The 23,225-nt window shown below is 40.2% G+C and overlaps 1 protein-coding gene across 1 annotated transcript in view; it reads left to right on the plus strand.

Moving 5' to 3' along the window:
* The window catches only part of pcnx2 (pecanex 2), a 39,538-nt gene extending 17,760 nt beyond the window's left edge, over positions 1-21,778 (plus strand). Inside the window, exons 23-40 of the mRNA XM_063491999.1 lie at positions 399-540; positions 2,373-2,550; positions 3,157-3,265; positions 3,352-3,481; positions 4,754-4,812; positions 4,943-5,158; positions 5,237-5,490; positions 6,271-6,504; positions 6,882-6,985; positions 8,891-9,035; positions 9,149-9,379; positions 11,135-11,292; positions 11,405-11,521; positions 13,465-13,637; positions 16,647-16,813; positions 16,911-16,985; positions 18,442-18,618; positions 21,379-21,778. Coding sequence (XP_063348069.1) covers positions 399-540; positions 2,373-2,550; positions 3,157-3,265; positions 3,352-3,481; positions 4,754-4,812; positions 4,943-5,158; positions 5,237-5,490; positions 6,271-6,504; positions 6,882-6,985; positions 8,891-9,035; positions 9,149-9,379; positions 11,135-11,292; positions 11,405-11,521; positions 13,465-13,637; positions 16,647-16,813; positions 16,911-16,985; positions 18,442-18,618; positions 21,379-21,552 — 2,843 coding nt within the window. The 3' untranslated portion in view covers positions 21,553-21,778. The remainder of the gene's footprint in view (positions 1-398; positions 541-2,372; positions 2,551-3,156; positions 3,266-3,351; positions 3,482-4,753; positions 4,813-4,942; positions 5,159-5,236; positions 5,491-6,270; positions 6,505-6,881; positions 6,986-8,890; positions 9,036-9,148; positions 9,380-11,134; positions 11,293-11,404; positions 11,522-13,464; positions 13,638-16,646; positions 16,814-16,910; positions 16,986-18,441; positions 18,619-21,378) is intronic.
* The last annotated feature ends 1,447 nt before the right edge of the window (positions 21,779-23,225 follow it).

The following is a 23,225-nucleotide window of genomic DNA, read 5'->3' on the forward strand; positions in this document are numbered from 1 at the left end:
ATGTCATATCCTTTGCTATACATGGGTTTTAAATGATGGCTCCATGAGGCAACTGTTGTTATGATTTGGCACTATATAAATTCATTGAATTGAATTTATGGAGGGAATAAATGAAATGGTCTGCACTGTTACACCCTGCCTGCTTATACACAGTCACGCTGATTTTTCATGATGGTGGTGAAACCTAAAGTATGGCTGTGTCTGTTGGTTAAATATCTACATAACTGCTGTATTGCTTTGCCGTTATGTTTTTGTGAAATGAGTTGGAGTGGATGGATTTTGCTGTAGCGCCACCAGCGGGTCAGACTCTAAACTTAAAATGTGTCCCGCTAACTATGCTCTGGAATCTTGTGATTCTGCTCCGTTCATGGGTTTTTAAATTTTGTCATGTGTTGCAGAGGACGCGGTGCTTATGTGGTTTGAGCGCCTGTATGTGGGACTGCTGTGCTTTGAGAAATACGTGGTGTACCCCGCCATTGTGCTGAGCGCGCTCACTAATGATGGTTTTGCTCTCAGTCACCGCAAGAAGCTGGGAATCCAGTAAGTGGACCACAGAAAACATACAGCATCACATTTAAGATTCCACATTCTGGATTTTAATTATCATTATTTTCTAGTGTAACCTATGTTTTTGTAGCTACAGTTTACAGAGGTCACACGCAGGCATTCACCAAGTTGCTGTTTAGAAAAGAGCACAGCTTTTAGGAGTCACTGAATGCATGTGTATGATTGTGACCGGTTCAAAACATGGCTCTGCAGAACAGGCAGACAGTCGGCTGCAGTTTTCTCAGATATAATAAAAATAATAAAAATAATAATTCGCCTTTCGCTTATTGAAAGTCCAGTGGAATTTGAAAAATGGCTACAAATAATATTTGTTCGACAATTCCACCTAATTAAAATTGCAGATAGGAGACCAAGTAGCAGCCATAAAACAATGAATGACTAACACTGATGTTATTGAAGCTAATCTAATAATTCTCAATTGTGACTCTACAAAATGTGATGATACTCGTAGTAGTAGTAGTTGGTTTATTCAGTGGATGTGCCAAATGTGTTTTATAACAAATATAGACCGGATCCAGAAGGATGCACTGGGAAGGTTAAGATTTCATCTTAACCAGGTAACTTCAGGGTTAACCCTGGGTTTGCTGAACTACAAAGGTGGTTCACTTCTTACTGTCCATGGTATATTGCCATGGTAACTTATGCTCTAAACCTAACCTGTTCCGGAGAAGGTTAATTTCATGATGAGAGATCTACAGGTATGAAATCACCACCTACTGACCAATTAATTCTCTGAAAAATCACATCACCTTTCGTGGAAGACCCCACAGAGCTCTGTGTGTGGATAGTAGGCGGGTCTAAAGTTTTAGTGTCTGATGCCTTTATGTTTCCGTGATGAGCAGCAATTATAAATCTAGATTCTTAGATGGAACTTGATTTTTTTTTTTTCCCCTGTTGGCTGCAAACAGTTTTATAGGAATTTTATTGCTGTATGAGAATTAATTTACAGTCCAAATTAAAAGGACAAGGTCAAAACAACATCTTAATGATGTAGCTGTAACAGTGAAAACTCTGTTAACTTACACATTCACCATTTTGGCTTGTGAACAGAATGGAGGCTTCTAGCTTAACTTCACCTAATTCCAAGGTGCATAGAGAAAAACAAATGCCTAAAGAAGTCACGTCTCCAGCGTCACTTGTATAAAGAACAGCTTTATTACTTGACCAATGCATTTTGGCCTGTGCCCTTCATCCGGGTCAACAGGCTGAAATGCATTGATCAGGTTTCCCTCATTCTGTTTTCAAGCATCACATTTTTCTGAGACACACTCATCATGGAACAGCAGCATCACACCAACACCACCCAGTCCCTGACTACAGCACTGATGATGGAGCTTCTGCTTTCTGTGGTTTTAAGAGGTACTAAGGACCACGGCACTCTTTGAACATGATGTCCACTATGAGACCTACAGAAGTTATTTTTCTTCACAATTCATCACAGCCTTAAATAGTGTTCGTAAACGATAGCCATTGCCACACAATATCTCACTGAAGATAAAAGCAAACATTTTTAAGAAGATGCACTTGTATCTTGACACTTGATGAAGGAATATACAAAGGGTTAAACCTATCCTTGGAGCAAACATTGCCAAGGTTCAGCATTTACTTTATTTATACAGTAGATCTTTGATTGATCAGATTCTGCCAACATCAATCCTTTTATGTGACGTCCTGGGTTAACTGGTAAAATTTGCAATCAGCTTGGTGCGACTGCTTATCCACTTAGATAATGAAAAGATAGTACAGAGCCCATTAAGGAGGGGGATTTAATCGTTTTTTTGTGCCCTTGTTTGTGCCTCCTTCAGCTGTGATGTTCTCCTGACGACAGTCGCTGGACTGAAACTCCTGCGCTCATCCTTCTGCAACCCCAGCTTCCAGTTCCTCACTCTGCTCTTTACACTCATTTTCTTTCACTTCGACTGTCCACGTGCCTCTGAGAGCTTCCTGCTGGACTTCTTCATCATGTCCATTGTGTTCCACAAGGTAAAAGAGCCACTGATGATTTCTGGAGGACCACATGAGAGAATGCAGGCGGTTGAAACACAGTTATCTTACACGTATAGAATACTTAGTGGGTATAGAAATAAGCAGATATTTGTGATAAGCAGAAACAAGGTCACAAAGAAAGTTTTATACACAACAGCTGAGACTTGAATGGTAACTGCTAATTTACTCATCAAGTTCGCAAAGGGTAGTTACTCATCACAGAGGGTGCTAGTCATGCTCTGATAAAGTCTGAGAAAATACAATAATCAAAATTAAATCTGCTGACAAACCTTTTGAAAGTGATTCTTAAAAATATAGTAAAAATACTAACTTCAAGCTGATTGAGAGCAACAAAAACATGTTTTCATTTGCGATTGAAAGGTGTGTTTTTGTGTGTTTTATGTGCAGCCGTTGACAGAAACCAAAGAAAGTGTGACTGAAATATGAAACCATCAACAGACTTCCCTTTTGTGTTCTGTTAATATGTGCCTGTCGTGAACCTTGCAGAATAATTAGAGCGTATATGAAGCTAGGCAGTTAAATAAGGCTGTCGCTGCTGTGCGGCTCTCAGAGGATTGACTGTGTGCTTCCCTTTCTGTCCAGATGCGTGAGCTGCTGCTGAAACTCCATTTCATCCTGGTTTACATCGCTCCCTGGCAGATCGCCTGGGGCAGCGCTTTTCATGCCTTTGCTCAGCCGTTTGCTGTGCCTCGTATCCTTTCTCTAAGACCTGCATGTGTGTGAAAGTGTATCAGTGCCTGTTTTTTCTTTCCTTGACTGACGTGTGTGTGCGTCTAGACTCAGCCATGCTGCTGCTCCAGACTCTGCTCACCACAGTTTTCTACACTCCACTCGCCCCCTTCCTGGGCAGTGCCATCTTCATTTCCTCTTATCCGAGGCCCATTAAGTTCTGGGAGAGAAACTACAAGTAAGGGCCTGATGAGGAAATTAAGTGAATGTGCCGTCAGTCTCTCAAATGGTCCAGATTAAGGAATTCTTGAAAATTAAAGAACAGGTCATTGTCAGTAAAGCTCATGAAAATAAATGTTTTTAGCTTTTACTAAAATAGCCTTTTTTTCCTCTGTGCTGCAGAGCTGTCGTTTCTAATTAAAACAAACTAATGAGGTAGACTTTTATTCTGTTGCATGGTCCTTTTTTACAAGTTTGAATTGCACAGTCCAGCTGCAAATGTGGCTAAAAATAGTCCTTATTAGTTAGAGTAATTTTAATTAAAAACTACAATACCCAGCTGTGTTAAAAAATGATTTGCAGTTGTGAAAAAACAATTTTTCACATGTCTATGCGATTTTTTGAAAAGCTTATTGTACCTCAGGCTTCAATAGCTTATAGTACCACCTTTAGTAGCAATAACTTGAAGTATATTCTGTATGACTTTGTCAGTCTTTCACATTGCTGTGGAGGAATTTTGGCCCACTCTGTTAAAGTGCCCCCACAGCATTTCACTTTGGAACGCTACAGCACATGGCCTCACATTTGACTCCACAATACTTTGATATATAGAGGAGCACATGATCAACTCAATGACTACAAGGTGTCCAGGCCCTATAGCTCATTTTGTAGAAGTTGTCTTTGATTACGTGACAGGATAAATACTGAGTCGTGACTTCCTTCTCCAGTTTGTAATTTGCACATCTGTTTTTTTATTTACTGAAGAAGCAATCAATCTTTGTCTTTTGAACTGAGCTCCCCTTCTGTCTCACACTTAGCTGCTTACACAATAAAGTGTCTTTGTTCCCTCTTACTTATTGATGTGAGAGACTGCACGCATTCAGCACCCTGAGAGCACGCCAGAAATACTCCCACAGCTTTCATGTGCAAGCTTACCCCACGACTATATTTAGGTGACACTGTCAGTGTTAGACCTGAAACCTTGAAATCACTGACAGCATCACCTCAGCTGGAGTCAGTTGAAATAGGAAGTGTTTGCTCAAGTTGTCACTGTGAAGCTCAGATGAGCAGCAATGCAACATGACACAGAAAGTATAGCAGAACAGTCACAGCAGAGCAGCTTGGTCCTGGAATAAAGTGAACAAAAAAGCATACAGTAGTTTTATAGTGAGACACTTCATACGGGATTGCATGATATATTTTATCAGCTTTTAACCTGATGTATAAGCACATACAGGAAAAACATTTGGTCAATATTGCACAGATATGCTTCTTTGTGTGTTCCTTGCAGCACAAAACGTATTGATAACTCCAACAGCAGGCTGGTGTCCCAGGTGGACAAGGAGACAGGTGAGCTTTAACTGGACTATCAAATTAGTTTAATTTATTTCATTCCCCCAACACAAAGAACATCTTGTCTTTTAGTACCAGATAAGGCAGCAAGCACATTTTATCTGTTTTTCTGGCTCTTCTTTTGCAGGTTGCGACGATAACAACCTAAACTCCATCTTTTATGAGTACCTGACTCGGTCACTGCAGCATTCGCTTTGTGGTGACCTCATGCTGGGCCGATGGGGCAACTATAGCGCTGGGGACTGTTTCATCCTGGCTTCTGACTACCTCAACGCCCTGGTCCACCTCATAGAGATTGGCAATGGTTTGGTCACCTTCCAGCTGAGGGGTTTAGAGTTCAGAGGTAAAGTACAGCCATCACATCGCTTCCCTGGCAAAGGTATCTTGTTGCTTTACTTATGACTCCATGTCTCTATCCCAGGAACGTACTGTCAGCAGCGCGAGGTGGAGGCCATCACAGAGGGCGTGGAGGAAGATGACGCATGCTGCTGCTGTGAGCCGGGCCACTTGCCTCACATGCTGTCATGCAACGCTGCTTTCAACCTGCGCTGGCTGGCTTGGGAAGTGATGGCCACCAAGTACCTGCTGGAGGGTTACAGCATCAGTGAGAACAATGCTGCCACCATGCTGCAAGTGTACGATCTTCGAAAGCTGCTCATCACCTACTACCTGAAGGTACATTTACACTCCAACCTGAAGCTGCCAGATTCATAGAGTATGTGCGTTTACAGGGCATCAAAACATTTCAAACTATATTGCTAAAAAAGTGTTTGCTCGCCTGCGTTCACACGCACACGAACTTGAATGACATCCTGTTCTTAATCCAAAGGGTTTAATATGGTGTTGGCCCGCTCTTTGCAGCTGAAACAGCTTCAACTCTTCTGGGAAGGCTTTCCACAAGATTTAGTGTGTGTTTATGGAAATTTTTGAACATTCTTCCAGAAGCATATTTGTGAGGTTAGACACTGATGATGGACAAAAAGGCTCGGCTCGCTGACAGCAACATGTTTTCATGTAAGACAACAGAAAGCGATGACTGGCTCCAGAGAAACCTGCAGTCACTGTTCTTACATGGGAATTTGCTTTCCACTTAAGATCATATTTTGTCATGTCAAATAAATTCAAATGAATCTCTGCTATTAAAGGGAACCCTGCACGGTTTAATAATGCATTCACCCCTGATGCATTCACTCAGCCTCACTTCAGAGGCAGGCTGAAAATTGAACATTCAGCTCGTCTCAAAAGGCTCTTAAAGAGTTGCCTGCACAAAGGTTAAGCAGTTTAAATGACAAATTAATTAGCATCTTATGCATTAATCACCATTACAAATAGCAGCATGGCAATAAGGGACTCTAGATATCGTGAGCAGTGCAGTACGTACAAGAGCACGTCTTCCTTTTGAGTGAGTATTATGTTTTTACTTACTGACCCGTTCTTTCTCAATCTCCTTTTCAGAGTATCATCTACTACTTGGTCCACTCTCCCAAACTGTCTACATGGCTCAAGGATGCCACCATTCAGGAGGCGTTGCAGTTCTACACCAAGTGGCACCACATTGAGCGCGACCCTCAGGTCTTTAGCGTGAAGATCGATGAGGACTATGTGCATTGCCTGCAGGGGGTGACGCGCGCCAGCTTCTGCAACGTTTACCTGGAGTGGATCCAGCACTGTGCTGGGAAAATGGAGACGGTACGTCCCTTTAAGACTGTCCTATTAAACATCGTCTTGTGAGTTTCAGTTTACAGTCTGCTGCAACTTAATGTGGTTATAGTCATGAGCCCAAAAGCTTAAAATGCTGAAACAAGAAGAAAAACTAGAATATATTTCAGATTTGAGAAGCTGGAAACAGTAATGTTTTACGTCTCCTTTAAGGAATTTTGTTTATTGTCATTCTGCTTTTACTTGTTTAGAAATCTGACATGAGTAATCAAGAAAGCAAGAGTTGCAAAGTGAAAATAAACTGCTGCAAATTGTCATACAGCACTCATAATGTTTGAATCTGTACTTACTTTTATCTCTGGCCCATATGCCATTGCCTTCATCCGTGTGTTTGTGCTTATATCCAGCCTGTGGACAGCGATGAAGACTCTCCTCTGGTCACTCTGTCTTATGCTCTCTCCGTCCTGGGGAGGAGATCCCTTGGCACTGCGTCACACAACATGTCCAACAGGTAAGCCTGTCTGACTCAAAAACAGCACACATACACTGCCAGGCCACAAAAATGGTCACCACCTGGATTTAACAAAGCGAATACATAAAAGCCCTCTGTTGCATAATTACTGCATTAATCAATATGTTTCAGCTGGCAGAGAAGACTTCATGCAGCAGTCTGACTCTCCCATCATCAATGAAAGAATTTGACTAAATAAATAAATAAATCCAACTGTGGTCAGAAATAAATGCTGTGACAGTTAAAGGCTATCAAAGCTGAAGGCAGTCCAGTGAAATATTAGAGTGCGTGACTGGTTTTGGCTGGCCTGCAATCCCTCTGTGAAGTGAGCTGTGTGGAAATATTATTAAGGTCTTTATACAGCATAGCCTTATGCTCATCACTTTGAGCAAATATTTGGTAGCCCATTAGTCTTTCATAGAACTCGGTTTGAGCAAATTATTTATTTGTGCCTCCATTAGCTGAAGTTACACAAGAAAGGCAGAGGTGCCGTCATATAACAAACAGTAAGACGGTTACAGCTGCTTAATGTGCTTCAGTTTTAAACATGTAGAAATGTTTGACTGTGTTTAAAATCTATTCAGGTGTGACTTTTCTATGGGAATATTGTGAATTTTTAGTTGGTTTATTTGCTAGTATGTGTCATTTCTTGAGCTGAAAAGTGTTTTAGGACGCAGGAAAAGCGCAGTCAACAGTGATGTTGTGGTAATTGTTTACAAATACTTTAAATCATTCACTCCCTCAGCTATTAGATTACTTACAGGGATCATTTAGATGATTTTTTCCATGATTGTTCATTTTTAGACATTTGTCCTTGTTTTTCTATTTATTTATTTTTGATACATTTATTTATTCTTTAACCTCCCAGGACCTGGCGTCCACATATGTGGACATCACATTTTGGGTTATTTAGACCAAAATACTCAATTTTGCTCTACAAGGGCCTGATATCCACTTACGAGGACATTATACTGCTACTGTCAGTGCGCCCCAGGGTGGCTGTGGCTACAATGTAGCTTGCCATCACCAGTGTGTGAATGTGTGTATGAATGGGTGGATGACAGGTTGTGTAAAGCGCTTTGGGGTCCTTAGGGACTAGTAAAGCGCTATACAAATACAGGCCATTTACCATTTACTGTCCTATCAAAATTTTAAACGAATATCCTCATATGTGGCTCTTATTTTTCCTAAAAACAAAAATAAGGTAAAAAAAAATCTGGTAATTGTTTGGTTTTACATTCATCGGGCCCCAGTGTGACCAAATATCAAAGAGAAATTAAAAATGCATGCCGTGGAAGAGTTCAGGTCTTAGGAGGCTAAGAATCTGTTTTGCTTTGACCTCATTCTTTGCTGATCTCTACCCTGACAATGTGTATATACTATAGATTGTGTGTTTGACCATATATGTAGGTTTTGTGGGTAAGTTGCAAACAAGTTGCCCTTTTGGGACTGATGTTATCTGAATCTGAATCTAATTTTAAAACCCTATGTGCTGTTAGAGTGTCGACCTCTTCAGTCTGCTTCCTCTCCTTTGTGCACTTTGGCAGTAGATAAACTTATTCCATTAAAATAAAATGAATGGAAACCAATGCAATTAAATGCTTACGCTAAATTGATCTTAAAACACAGTAAAAATGTTTCTGTTGCATTTGAGATTACATGCACAAATTATTGGAACGTCTGTCTCATGTTGTACATATTACCCGGTGCTAAACAGAAACACCAGAAGGGGGAGCCAGTGGATAAATCTTTAAACATCCCCGTCATTTAAACATACCTCTGACTCTGCAGTGTTATTATGTCTTGTAATCTAATCTAAAATATGTTATTATAATCCATCCTTTATTTCTCTATCTTTGTTTTTCCTTTATTTTCCCCCTCAAATCCCTCCCTTCCTCTTTAAAGTCTTGAATCATTTCTCTACGGTTTCAACACCCTGTTTAAAGGCGACTTCCGCATCGCCACTAAGGATGAGTGGGTTTTCACTGATCTGGACCTCCTCCAGAAGGTGGTGGCTCCTGCAGTCAGAATGAGCCTCAAATTGCATCAGGTAAAGCGAGAGCATGTAGCTTTTCAACCTTCAGTCTCGAACTGTACTGGAAATACACATTATAGAGAAAACATTTCCTTCAACACTTCATGATGACTTTCCTGCTTTTGCAGGATCACTTTACCTGTCTGGAAGAGACCGAGGAGGCATCTATCCTGTACGAAGCCATCACAAACTACCGCAGCAACCTCGTAATCTGCCACGAGAGCGATCCCGCTTGGCGTAAGGCTGTGCTGTCAAGCCGTGACACGCTGCTCACTCTGAGACACATGATTGATGATGGCACGGACGAGTACAAGATCATCATGCTGTACAAACGCCACCTCAGCTTCAAGGTCATCAAGGTAAAATAAGTTTAATTTTCTGGCTGAATGGCTAAACAGCTAAATGCTGTGTGCACAGTGTGACAGCCTCCTGCCTACCTATGAGGAGAAGGTTGGTCTCAAAGGTTTGGCAATAAACAAACCAACACTATCACTTTTCCATCTGTATGATAGAACATAATCGTGGCCTTTTTTTGCTTTTTAATTTTAGTGTAAATAAATCACGCAAATTTGAATTTCTTCTGTTCAAACTACTTTTGATTCGGGAGTTGCTGCTTTCCCTTCAGGATGTAAAACGGACTTTTGAAAATGCGCACATCTGGATAACATACACTCATCATCTGGTGGTATTTCTGGGCTTTTAATGATTTCTTTGAGCTGTTTTTTTTTCCAGGGTGGAATGATTGTACAGCATACTTCTTTAATGACTTCAAAAAACAAGATTTGGAAGTATGAATTTATTTTGGATTTTCTCTAATCCACACAGGGTCAAAAGTATATATAAAGGCTCAAATATATGCAAACACTCAGTTAAATTTTTAATCAGTGGCGTTAAAAGTTCTTCAGTGTCGTTTAACTCGACAAGGCCAAAGCCTATTAACTTCATGTTGGTGATCATGGTTGACTACATATCTTAGTTTCTCTTTGCCAGCATAAAAAGGATTTGTTCAACAACACTCATTGGATTGACCAATACTCAGAAAAAATGGGAAGTCCAAGGAACTCAGTGAAGAAGGAGAATTGTAGATTTACACAAGTTGGGAAGGTCTCCAGATTCCAAGACTGTACAAGTACAGGTATTACTATTTTGCCAAGGTCTTGAAGAAGACCCTATCTGTCACCCTCAGATGAGAGAAAACTGGATGTTCAGGCAAATCCTAAGAACCACTGAGGCTCAAACTTGTCACTAAATTGAGGGCACCAACCAACTCCTGCTCCAATCAGCATCTTCATGATTAACTGAAATTTACAGCTGTCCACATGGAAAAGCCAAATATGTTCTGACAAAATGTTTTATGGTTAGAGAGAAATTCTGCTATTTGGCCACAACGACAAGTGATACGTTTGGAGGAGTAAAGGGGAAGCTTTCAAACCCAAGAACACTGTACCAACTGTCAAGCATGGTGGTGGTAGCATCACGGTCTAGGGCTGTTTTGTTGCAATTTTATATCATCTCATGTCAACAGCTGGATGACTGAAACTTTGACACAATTTGGTGTCCCAACAGGACAAATATCCCAAATGCAAATCAAAACTCATCTTGGAACTGATAAAACAGGCTAACATTAATCTTCTGGAATGGCCTTCCCACAGCCCTGCCCTCAACCGTATTAAAAATCTGTGGACTACACTTCAAAGAAGGTCCTGTGCCAAGAAACCAACCAATGTAAATGAAGTCTACAAATTCTGCCAAGAAGAGTGGTCACATATCCAGCCAGAATTATTCCAGAGGCTTATTGGTGTCTGCCAAAAGCACCTGGTTGATATGGAGTTAGAAATCAGTATAATAGGTCAATTTTAAAGTTTACACCACTTAAAATTAGGTGATGATTACAAAGGAACAGCTCATTCCCATGACCCTAAGGCCTAAGGCTGCCCAAATGTTACAAAATCCTCACACAAGCACCTTAAAACATGCTAATTATAAGGCCACAGAATTGTCATATTCACACATTGCTTTTTGTATAAAACAAACAAGATGTTCTCTGGATCTTCTCTCGTGTTTGGACTTTATACTCCTGTATGATTGTTTCTATTTTTTCCGTACCTCTTCAGATCAATAAGGAGTGTGTGCGAGGCCTCTGGGCAGGACAGCAGCAGGAGTTGATATTTTTAAGGAACCGAAACCCGGAGCGAGGCAGCATCCAAAACTCAAAGCAAGCACTGAGGAACATGGTCAACTCTTCTTGTGACCAGCCACTCGGCTACCCCATGTACGTGCCAAATTATTACACAGATAAATCTTAATTTGCTTCAATAGAAGTATTTAGCCCACTCACATAGACGTTTTCTCTGTTTCCCTTTCTTTCTTTTTGTGTTTTTTAGGTATGTGTCACCTCTGACAACTTCATACGCAGGAACACACGGTACGCTACGTGGCATTGGAGGAGGGGCTTTAAGCCTGGATGCCATTCGTTCCTGGCTCTGCTCTAAATGGCTGCGGTCAGTACATTTTGTCCCACTTAAGTAGAAAGTGCAGTTTGTTATTCTTTTTTCATCCTTGCCTTCCAGGCTCAGCCTTTTCCAAATCTCTTCCTGTGACTGTGCTTCAAAATTAGTTTTTTTTTTTCACATGCTAAAGATAAACAGAAAACAGACTTTATTTAGTTCTCTCTGATGGGTAAGAAGATGATGCTGTAACTTGAAGGTCATGGGTTCAGTCTGGTTGAACCATGAGCCTCTGAGGAGCCTTGAATAACACACTCTTTATTTGGAATATTTAGAGGGCACGCATACAGCAAAAACTTTCATATTTCGTCTAATCATCTAGTTGATTTAATCTCTGAAACTGGGACAAAATCATTTCAGGAGAGAAGATTTGAATCTCTGGACTAGCTAATTATCTGCTGCAAAGACTGCAGAAAGTAAGTTGTAGTAGTTTTCCGGCACACGGTGCATGTTCAGTGTGGCCCATCACATGCCCAGTGGACAGTTGCAGTTTGTGACGGTGCAATTGCTTCATGTGCATCAGTTGCAGATGTTATGGATTTTCCTCTCGATATGTTATGCATTGAAATTCACTGACAAATGCCTGACAAGTGTCAGCAGCTCTTTTTACCATCGTTTTGTCTTTTGCTTTAGTTTGACCATTGTTTTGATGGCACTGTTTACTTACTCATTGTTTGAAATCGTCTCCTTATTCTGTGTTTTCAAAGATTGTATTTTTATTTGCCTTGATAACCCTTTAGTTTGCCACAGAAGCTGCCTGCTCATTTCAAAGAGGTGAATAAGAACAGAGATGAGTACAAAAGTACTGTGGTTACACCACATAAGTATATATTCTCTGTTTTTCTCCAGGCGATTTCTAAAATGCATCATCTACTTAATAGCATTCTGTAAGTCACAAAGACTAAATCTGATATATATATATATATATATATATATATATATATATATATATATATATATATATATATATATATATATATATATATATATATATATATATATATATATATATATATATATATATATATATATATATACATACATATTTCTGAGCTGTTACAGAAGGCCTTATGTCTCCGGGACAAAAGGGGAAAAAGTTGGGATAAAGCAGTTTATGCCAGCTTCCTAATGCTCTTATTCAGCTGGTTGCATTTAGTATAAATCACTCTGGATAAGATGCAAACTGCAGTGTAATGCTCTGGTTGCCTGCTTAGTGGGAGCCTTGCCTGCTCTGTGGATTTACAGATATTGACTTGGTGGTAGTCAGTGCTGCGAAGAGGCTTCTCTGCCAACTTGATGTAGTTTTAAATACATGTACAGGGACAGTGCAAGTGCATGTTTGAGAGAAATAGACAGCTGGATTACAGAGTAAGAGGGAAGCTGAAAGCTTTAACTCTCTGCTTTGCTATGCAGAAACCTCCTTCCTTGGCTCTCTCTTCCTTCAGCCCCAGTTTCATCCTGCCTTTTGTTTCTCTCTCCATCATTTACACAATACCTTCGGTAGAGCTTATCGTACAGGCGCTGCATTAACCTCTGCAGGTCAGCTAATGGTGTGTGTCTTTGTAACTGCGCAGTTCGCCCTTAAGCTTCTTGGGGCAGAGTTTTCCTTTCAGATTAGATTAGATTGTTAAGCCTGTTTCATCCGCCTTGACTGAAAGGTGTTGTCTTAATTCGACTAAGTAGAAAAGGAGATAAGGAGATGGATCAAGCCTCCCCAGCCAGAACACATTTAACTAATTTAAGAGGAACACCACCACCACCACATATGTTAGCACAGTTACGTAACATCTCTGAGTGTGTGTGTGTGTGTGTGTGGTTTAAGCAGTGCTGATAGTTAAGGCTCGCTAAATTTTTGAACGTCCCCTTGCCTGTGCGCATCCCTTGCACTGATGTGGACATGAATAAATAAATCAGAGCTGTGTGCTTGTGTTCTGCAGGGTGCGTAAGGACAACCTGACCAGCTGTAACAGCGGCATGAATATGGAGGATGTGGACTGCGGTGCTGGTGGGTCGTCATCGTTGAGCCACAACCGCCCATCCTCTGTCACATCCAACAGCCTGAGCCAGCACAGAGCCAGGACGGCACACAGCCACAGACACCGCAATGCTGGTACAAATTCTTCTACTACAGTCTCAGTCTAAACCTAATAATGTTTGGGTTTTGTTTGTTTTTAATCACATGAACCAAAGTCAAGCTATGTAACTTTTCAAACCTAAGCCCCACCCTAAATTATAGTCTGTTACATTGCCTAGCCTCTGACCCTGCTTTATAAAATAATATGTAGTTTTATATTATATTTGAAACAAGCAAAGGGAATATAAACCTATCAGAAAAGTGTTTACTAGCGTCAAAGATGAATTAAGCAATAGGGTCATTTTCCTATAGTTCTATACAATCAGACTAATTTTTCACTGGGAGAGGTTTTCCCACTGCAGGAAAGACTACTCTGTGCAATCATATGAAAAACTAAGTACACCTGCACTGCTTCCAGTAGCATTAAGGTCGTACTGAGTAGCATCCAGGTGCTGTTAATCAAATGCATTTGATTAATTGATCATCAACAAGTGTGGCTACCTCTATGAAAGCAGATGTTTTGGCAGTTTGATGGTCTGGAGCCTTCAGGTGTGTGTTAACACAACGCCACGATCTTCGAGGAGTGAATGACGTGTGAACATCTCAGACTCTACAGGCCCCAGTTACCATGTTAAAGGTTAAGGTTAATGACAGTATGATTAGAAAAAGACTGGCAGCACAGCTTAAGTTTGCAAAGTTGCATCTGAACAAACCACAAGACTTCCAGAACAATGTCCTGTAGAGAGACAAGGACAAAGTGGAGATGTTTGGTCATAATCAAAACCACCATGTTTTGCAAAAACTAAACACAGCATATTAGAACGTACACCTCATAACAACTGTTAACCACGGTGGTGAAGATGTAATGATTTGGGTGTGTTTTGTAGCCACAGCATCTGGGAACCTTGCGGTTTTTGAGTCCATTATGAATTCTTTTGTGTGTCAAAGTACTCTGGATTCAAATATGAGGCTTATTGTCCAATAGCTATGACTTGAAAGAAATTAGGTTTTTCCACAAAACAATGATCCTAAGCACAGCAGCAAAACTCCAACAGAATGCCCCAAAAAGAAAAGAATTAAGGGAAATGGGACTAAGTCCAGACTACAACCCAACTGAAATGCTGTGGTGGGACAAAAATGAATCTCTGGAAACCTCAATAACCTGCGGCAATGTTGTAAAGAAGAGTGGGACAAAATTCTTCCACAATTATGTGAGAAACCGATAAAGTCACTCGTGCTGCAGAAGGTGTTTCTACAAGCATGGGATTAACTCAGTTTTTCGCATGTAACTAATGACTAGGCTGCTTACTTATGAGGTAAAAATAAGGTCAGCTTTTGAACTCTAAAGCACTTCAGATTCCTGTTACTATTCCTCCTTTGACAGCAGGTCTTTTTTCCACAACTACCCAAGGAAAGTTAGCAGTAACTTCCAGATATAACAAAGGCGTTATCCTCTTCCTGTTCGGAATGCACATTCAAGCCTTCATTTTCGCAGGATACTTCATACCCATTGGTATAAATTGTATCACTTTATGATTAATACAAGGCGTAACCATCGCAAACACAGTTTGTTCCATTATTCTATAGACACTATGCTGTGATATTAATATTTACATATGAGGACAAAATAATTAGTCCCCCTATGAAATTGTCTTTATAAAGCTACAGATTTTCACCATAGCATTTCTAAACATACTATTTTTTTAAAAAAATTTGCAAACAATAACAGGATTATTTCAGAAAACACAAAAAATACAAGGGCCAAAATTATTAACCTCCCACTGAGCCATAGTACAAACCACTGCTGAGCAACTGTGTAATGTTCAAAACTTGTTAAATCAAGTTAAAACTGATGGATCTTGCAATTTACACACAGTATAAAAAAAAAACTTCAGTAAGGGTTTGAGCTGTCACTTGAGAAAGTGTCATGCCATAAACAAAGGAAATCAGTTTCAACTTGAGAAAAATAATTTTTGATACTCACAAAGCAGGAGATGGATATACAAAGTTGTCACTTTTTTCCAAGTGTAAAGAAGAGGATTGAAAAGTATCATCAAGAAATACAAAGAGAGCCACACAGTACAGAACAAGCCTGGCAGAGATAGGAGGCAAAAGATTTTAAATACTCTGGAAATAAAACTACTGAGAGATGTGTGTAAAGACGCCAGAACAACTGCCAAGACATTAGTAAATGACTTAGACCGGTTGGGAATTGTAGTCTCGAAGGAGACCTGCACAGGTGTGTACTCGGTGCAAGAAAATCTTGGTTTCTTCAGAAGAGATGCCTTCAAGTCATACTGAAGTACACTAAGAACAACCTGGACAAAGATCATGCATTTTGGAAGTGCGCCCTTTGGTCAGATGAGACAAAACTAGAGGTCTTTGGCCACAGAGATGCTGCTCATGTTTGGAAAACATGTTTGGAAGGAAGAGGCGTACAACCCAACAAATAACATCCCCACAGTGAAACATGGTGGGAGTATTATGCTATAGAGATGCTTCAGTGCATCTGGAGCTGGGACTCTCATCAACCTGGAAGGAATCATGAAAAAATAATAATTTTTGGGGGACAAAATCTCAACCAGTGAGCAGCAAAACTACTCTGTGTCGTCGCTTTGTCTTCCAACAACCCAAAACATGTGTTTGAGTTGAAATTTTCACTGGCTATAGTTTTAGATGGTTTTAGTTCAACTCTGAAAGTTATTTACCTAGTTTACTTATGTTAATATTATAACAATTTTGATCACCACTTTAGGAAGGAAATGTTAGTCCAATAACTTTTGGAAGACTGTGTATAAAAATCCAAACAGTTACTGCAGTGCTTTTGCTAAACTCTTTGAATTAAAAATTAAAAGTCTCCATTTAACATCTTGGTTTTTTGATGGTGGTGTCCAAATACTTACAGATGTACCAGTGTTTTTATTTTTTAAGAGACCACAGAGCTAAACTAAAATCCTGAAGTCAAATATAACATGCTTTTAAATTGTACATTAGGTTATTAAAGCTTGCGTTTCATTACAAATGTTCACGTTTTTAATTCTACAGCCAGGAGAGAGTACCGCAGTCGATCAGTGCAGCCTCAGAGTCAGCGCCCTCCTGTCAGCAGCCAGTCTGGCCCAATCCTGGACTCGGGCTCCAACAACGGGATTGTCCAGCGTCTGTCCAACAGTCAGCTGTCCTTTAACACCTCCATAGCTTCTATATTCTCCCAGGTATACGCACACATTGTAAAAAGCTTACTTTTCTCAGTTGCAGCTGCTTTTGTGCTCCCTTACTAAGAATGTAAAGAGGATTTTTGTCTGTCTCCAGGTCCCTCGTCTCTCAGGAGCAGGTGGCATCAGCGCGCAGCTTCAGGCAGCGCAGCATCAGCAGCGCTCCAGTCAGGTAGGAACTATACACTCTAGGGATGCAACGATACCAATTTTTTCAAACCGATCCGATACCGATACTTGGATATGAGTACTTGCCGATACCGAGTACAAAATCCGATACTTCTACCACACACAAGTTAAACTTAACCAGTAGTAAAGAAACGACCCCAGACAACTCTTTAACACAAACGAAACGTTTACTGAACGTAAGGGCAGAGACAAATACTGTACAACACATCCCTTTTTTAAACTCAAATGATATTCCAATTCCTTAACCAAATGAAATACACTGTATAAATGAAATAATTCCCTTTCAAATTATATTAAACAACCCAACTTATGTTATCACCTTTTGGTAAGTGACTCCCTAATATACACTCCAAAACACGTTATATAAATCCATTAACACACAATATTCACACATGGGCCCCACACACACTCACATTCACACTTGTTGCAGGCCTGTTTGCTGCTCACGCTGGACGATGGAGAAAAATCCTCTTCTCCCCAGTAAGAGCACAAAAGTCTGACTTACAGTTCCGTAGCTCGGTAGGTCGCCGTTCACCAGTCCCACACTAAATCCACTCCCTGCGGACCCGATGCTGTCTCTGCTGCAGCGCGTTAGCCAGTCACTGTCCAGCTCTCCGACAGTCCATAGCGGCTGCCTCCGTGGCGCGTCCAAGCAGTCCGGGCTAGCCTTTAGCCTCGGCGGTCGTAGCTGGAAACACAGTTTTCCACGGTGGTGCGACCGTTGAAACAAAAAGTCACTTCACCCACACTCTGTTGCGAAGCTCCCACACGGTTAGCTTTCTAGTCACACACTCTTTTGTGCTAGTTAACCTCAGTAAAACTAGCCGAGTCTCTCACTTTGGCTCAGCTAACCTCGTGCATCTCTCCATGCCGTTCTCTTCTCCTCCTCCATTGCAACAGATACACAGGTCCCGTTTTATGCTACCTTCACGGGCCTCCAGAAAATTAGAACTCTGAACAATATTTTAACTCCCTTCAGAGTTACATACCATACAATAATACTTTATGATTAACATAACAGTTTGATTGCGCTAATTACCTGTATTTACCTTGTGACATATTACAGGGCAAATTAAATTCAGGGTACAGTTACATCACATAACCGTGAACACCTTATGTTACCGTGGCGTTCAAGTCCATGGGAATTATGAGTATCCACTCCCAAATTCCCATCCGGGCTACATTAGTATCGGTTCATGGTATCGGTTAACTTTTACGAGTACGAGTACGCACACATTTTACAGTATCGGCCCCGATACCCGATACCAGTATCGGTATCGGTGCATCCCTAATACACTCCTAATGCAGCATGCCTAAACACATGGCCGACAGATGGAAGATCTGAAAACTGAGATTCTTGATGTTCCTATAAATCACCTTAGTGTTTACTGTATGACATTATAACAGAACTACAATATCTCCGTTCCTTGTGGTGCCAGGTCTCCTCATCTTCATCCACACTCAGCTTGCTGTTTGGGAAGCGTAGTTTCTCCAGCGGCCTGGTTATCTCCGGGTTGTCCGCTGCTGAAGGGGGCAACACCACCGATACACAGTCATCCTCCAGTGTCAACATCGCCATCGGGCCCTCACATAGGTCCAGCAGCAGAGCCACACAGGTGGGTGGGGAAAAGAGCACTGTCTGAATTTTGCACCCACTTAAGGCTGTTTCCACAACACAGCTTAGACTAGGTAGGCAGCAGTTAGATGTACACATATACAGAAAAACAAGTGCACATTTTTTTCCTAGTTCGACTTGCTTGTCAAAACATTTGAACACCCTGTACCACTGGGGTTCTTTTGTAGAGGTTTTAAATACTAAGGGAACAGTTCAACATCTTGAGAAGCTTGTTTGCAGTTTTTGCCAATAGATAAGAGACTGATATTTCTCTCATATCCAGTGTCTGTCTAAAAGCACAGCTCATTTTTATTGTTTGAGAAGATTAGATTGGATTTGCAATTTTAATATTAGACAAAGAAAAATCAGAGTAAATACGACATGCAGTTTTTGAATGATGATTTCATACAGTAAAGGGAAAGAAAACCCTACCTGGCCCTGTGTGAAAAAGTAATTGCTTTTTTGAGCCATTCAGAGGTGAACTTGCTGCTGCATAATCCAAATGTGTTTGAGATTCAAGGACAACCTGAGCAAAATTCATGGTTGTATCAATCACAGTAAATAGTCCCAGTCCTGAAGCAGCAAAGCAGCCCCATACCCTCACACAACTACCACCATGTTTGACTGTTGGTATCGTGTTAATTTTATAAAATGTTGTTAGTTTTATTCCAGACGTAATGGGACTCAGACCTTCCAAAAAACTACATTTTTTGTCGCGTCTGTCCACAGAATATTTTCCAAAAAGTTTTTAGGGATGTTTTGGGGCAAATGTGAGATGAGCCTTTTTGGTCAGCAGTGGTTTTCTCCTTGGACGTTTTCCAAGGCCAGTCTCTTGCTTTTTTGTTGAATCACGAACACTGACCTTAACTGTAGTAAGTGAGGCCTGGAGTTCTTTAGATGTTGGTCTGAGTTTTTTTGTGAACTTCTAGAATAGAATATAGAATAATTATGGTAGGCCAGCCACTCCTGGGAATGTTCACCATTGTTCCATGTTTTCACCATTTGTGGAAAATGGTTCTAACTGTGGTTTGCTGAAGTCCCAAAGCCTTAGAAATGCTATTCTAAGCTTTTCAGACTGATAGATGTCAATGACTTTGTTTCTCATCTATAGTTGAGTTTCTTTAGATCGTGGCATGATTTGTTACTTTTTGAGACTTTTTAATCTACATCACTTTGTCAGACACGTTCTATTTAAGTGATTTGTTAAAAATTCAGCAGGTCTGGTAGTAATCAGGCCTGGGTGTTGCTAGTGAAATGGAACTCAGGTTCCACTCAGGGGGGTAATTTTTAAAAATGGTTGATTGATAATGAAATCATTATGTAAAAATTGCATTTTGTATGACTTTGTCTAATAGTAAAATTTGTTTGATGGTCTGAAACAACAGTGTGAAAATATGCACAAAACTAATGCATCAGTCCCGTATTCTGCTTTTCCTTATTTTCTGCCATGTATTCACTATTATTAAGGTGGATGCTCATATTAAACATAACCAGGGTTTCAAATGAGGATGTCAGTGGATTTACAAGGAGTCTCTGTGAGCCAAATGTTCAGGCTTCAGGCTGCTCTAAACCTACAGATCAATCTGTGGAAGCCTGTTTCAGCAGCTGGAAAAACAATTGCTTTAAGATTCAGAAGTCAACATTTCAGGTTATTATCTCCAAATTTAGACTTACCAACTGAAACTTCAGAGAAAAGAATTTTAAATTTTGAGTTATTAAGTCTAAATTTTAACATAACCCCAAAATTTGTGGATGGCAAAAAATGTTTGTGTGGGGATTTTTTTTAAGTGGAGAAAGTCCCATATTTTTACTGTTTGAAGGTTTAAAAAAAAGTTGAAGAAAGCTGAAAAAGTGAGACTCGGTGTAATGTATAACAGCTCATCCCTTAGATTGTGACAAAACAGGAAGCCCATACAAGATAGCAGCTTAGAAAAAGATAACATAATTAACTAAAGCGGACGTGTTTGTCAGCAGGTAAGTAGTGTAAGACAAGCCTAGATGAGTAACAGAGTATGTGCAAAGCAAAGGACACCCTATAAATCATGATGTAGCTAAGTTGGTCAGCATCTCAGGGCTGGTGTCAGAGTCAGGACAGAGCCCATAACTGAAGGAAGGAGGAAGCTCTTTGGTTGCATGTGCAGCCAGTTACCCTTCAGATAGTTACTTCAGAACAAATCACAGCACAAAAACCCAAAACAGAGACACCTAGACTCTAGGGGGCATCATAAAACGATTAATAGGATGTTTTTTTTGTGCGTGTATTTAAAAACTGTGACTCATTCCAAGCTATTCTAGTGGAGTCCAAAAGTTAAAATCTTGATTTAGTAATGAGCACAACAGATGCACTTTAAACAAACATGTACCATCTACTGAGTGTAGTTTCATAATTAGGCAACAGGTCTGAGAGTGGTATCGATTGTCTCTTGATCTTGCTCTTGGGCAGAAAGCTAATAAGCACAATTTCCCAGATTTCATGATATGTCATAATGACTTTCATCCTTCATAGAAAGAGAACTCTTCTCATTTCGGTTGTTTTGTACTCCTGGAGCCCAAATTGTGAAGTCCAGAATTAAAATAGAGGAAAAAAACAAAGTGAAAATCAGATTTTTACTCTCATGCATCATTTGACACTTTTGAGTGGTATGATCAGAGTTGCCGTCTGATATTCTTGTTGTGTTCGAACATGCTAGTTGCTTTATACAAACAGCGAATGCTCTCCTGTGCCTGAAAGCGGCTTCCTCTCTCTTCCTTTCTTCGTCAGTGGACATCAGAGCCATATGAGAGTATAGACGCGAGCAATTCCAACGCTGCAGTCACGGTGAAAGACGACACACAGTTAAGCGAGCAGGGCTGCAGCCAGGGATTAGACAAGACCCAGGAGGATTCAGCATCTGCCTCAACAGTTCCAGACCCAACTGATCAAAAGACTGTCTGAGAGAGAAAACACATCTGTGACAGTGCCCATACTCATGCCCACATACAGACAGGACTGTATGAAGAGTTATACACACATAAATAAAGAAGATTGTATGAGAGAGCACCCATGCACACAAACCTGCCTCCTCTGTCCTCAGCATGTGGTCTCACCCTGTTGTCTGAATGTAAAGTCTGAAAACACAGTCTTTGATGCAGAGGATCAAAATAAAGACATTTTTAAACGATGTGGCCTCTTTCTGTGGTTAAGAGGTCTCATTTAAATCTGGGTGTCAGAAGGAAATATTTATTTTTGGAAGTATAGTTTATCAAAAGGCCACAGGTTAATTATATAGTCTTACTCAGAGATGCCAAAACTCCCCCGTGTATTAGGTTGTTTAAACATTTTACTTTAAATTATCATGAATTGTTTCAAAAAGGCAACTACATTATGTCTGAGTCCAACATGTGATTACTAACCTTTTGGCCTTTAGTCAGATGATCTCCCCGAAAACTCTGTTAAACACTATTTGACTTGATGCAAAATAATGTATGCCTCGTTTTGAGCGGGTTATAATGTCTTTTCTTTTTTAACCCCCCCCCCAAAATCTTACTGACTCTAATCCGTGCCAGTGGATTTGTAACCTGAAAAGGACTTCCCAGTTCTCAGCTGAATGGTTGTTTTTTAAGTTAAGAGTAGCCTGCAAAGAAACATAACACAACATAGGATTAAACAGCCCCTAAATCTGAATAAAAGACTTATTTGGCCATTTTTATTCTCTAAAGAAAGTTTTAAAATGTACAGTACCATGTAAAAGTGCTGACCACCAGGTTCTCCAGGCTTTCTGAAGGTCTTTCTTTGGTCATTGGCTGCTTTTTCACTGTTTTTCAGTTTTGTCCTTTTACCTGATCATCTTCAGATTAATCTTGTTTTTTTTTTTCTGCACCACTTAATACTGACCTATGAGTCATTCAAGCACAAAAAAGTCATCTAATTCAAGAGATGACTCAGTGACATCTTAGCAAAGAACTAATTTTAATTTCTGTTTAGCCACTTTGTTACCAGCAACCATTGCAAAAGCATATAATTTGTTCCCATTTGTTTTGTTGAATACATTTTTTTTTAAAATTATGGCCAATTTTATGGACATAATTTGGTACTTTTGAACCAACAAGGTGATTGACTAAGAGCTATTGGCTGAAAAGTCTCTGCAGGGTGTGCAGTGTGTTCTTGAAAGAAACTGAGGAAGCTGTCCAAGTGGGGGATAAAAGAAGAAGTATCAGACCTAAAAAAAAATTAAAAAAATGCAAGCAAATGACCAGTTGTGTCCTTAAGAAAAATACAAGAAATCTAGCAAAGACTTGACAGAGGATCTGAGAGGTGAATCTGGCCTTTTAGCTGATCCATCTACTCTTCACTGAAACCTGATCTCAGTTGAGGGGCGGCTGTCAAGAAGCCTTCATAATAAAGTGAAACATGAAGAGAAGGCCAAGGTATGCCAATTTGTAGAAGAACTGGATTGAATATCACTGACAACAGGTCTTATGGAATGATCCAATTCAGTTTTATTTATATAGCACGAAATCACAACAGATTGCCGAGAGGTACTTTATATGGTAAGGTAAAGCCCCTACAATAATGCAAAGAAAACAGAAAATCCCAACAATCATATGACCCCTTATGAGCAAGCATTT

Source organism: Pelmatolapia mariae, linkage group LG13 (genome assembly GCF_036321145.2).
Source record: "Pelmatolapia mariae isolate MD_Pm_ZW linkage group LG13, Pm_UMD_F_2, whole genome shotgun sequence".
NCBI lineage: Eukaryota > Metazoa > Chordata > Actinopteri > Cichliformes > Cichlidae > Pelmatolapia > Pelmatolapia mariae.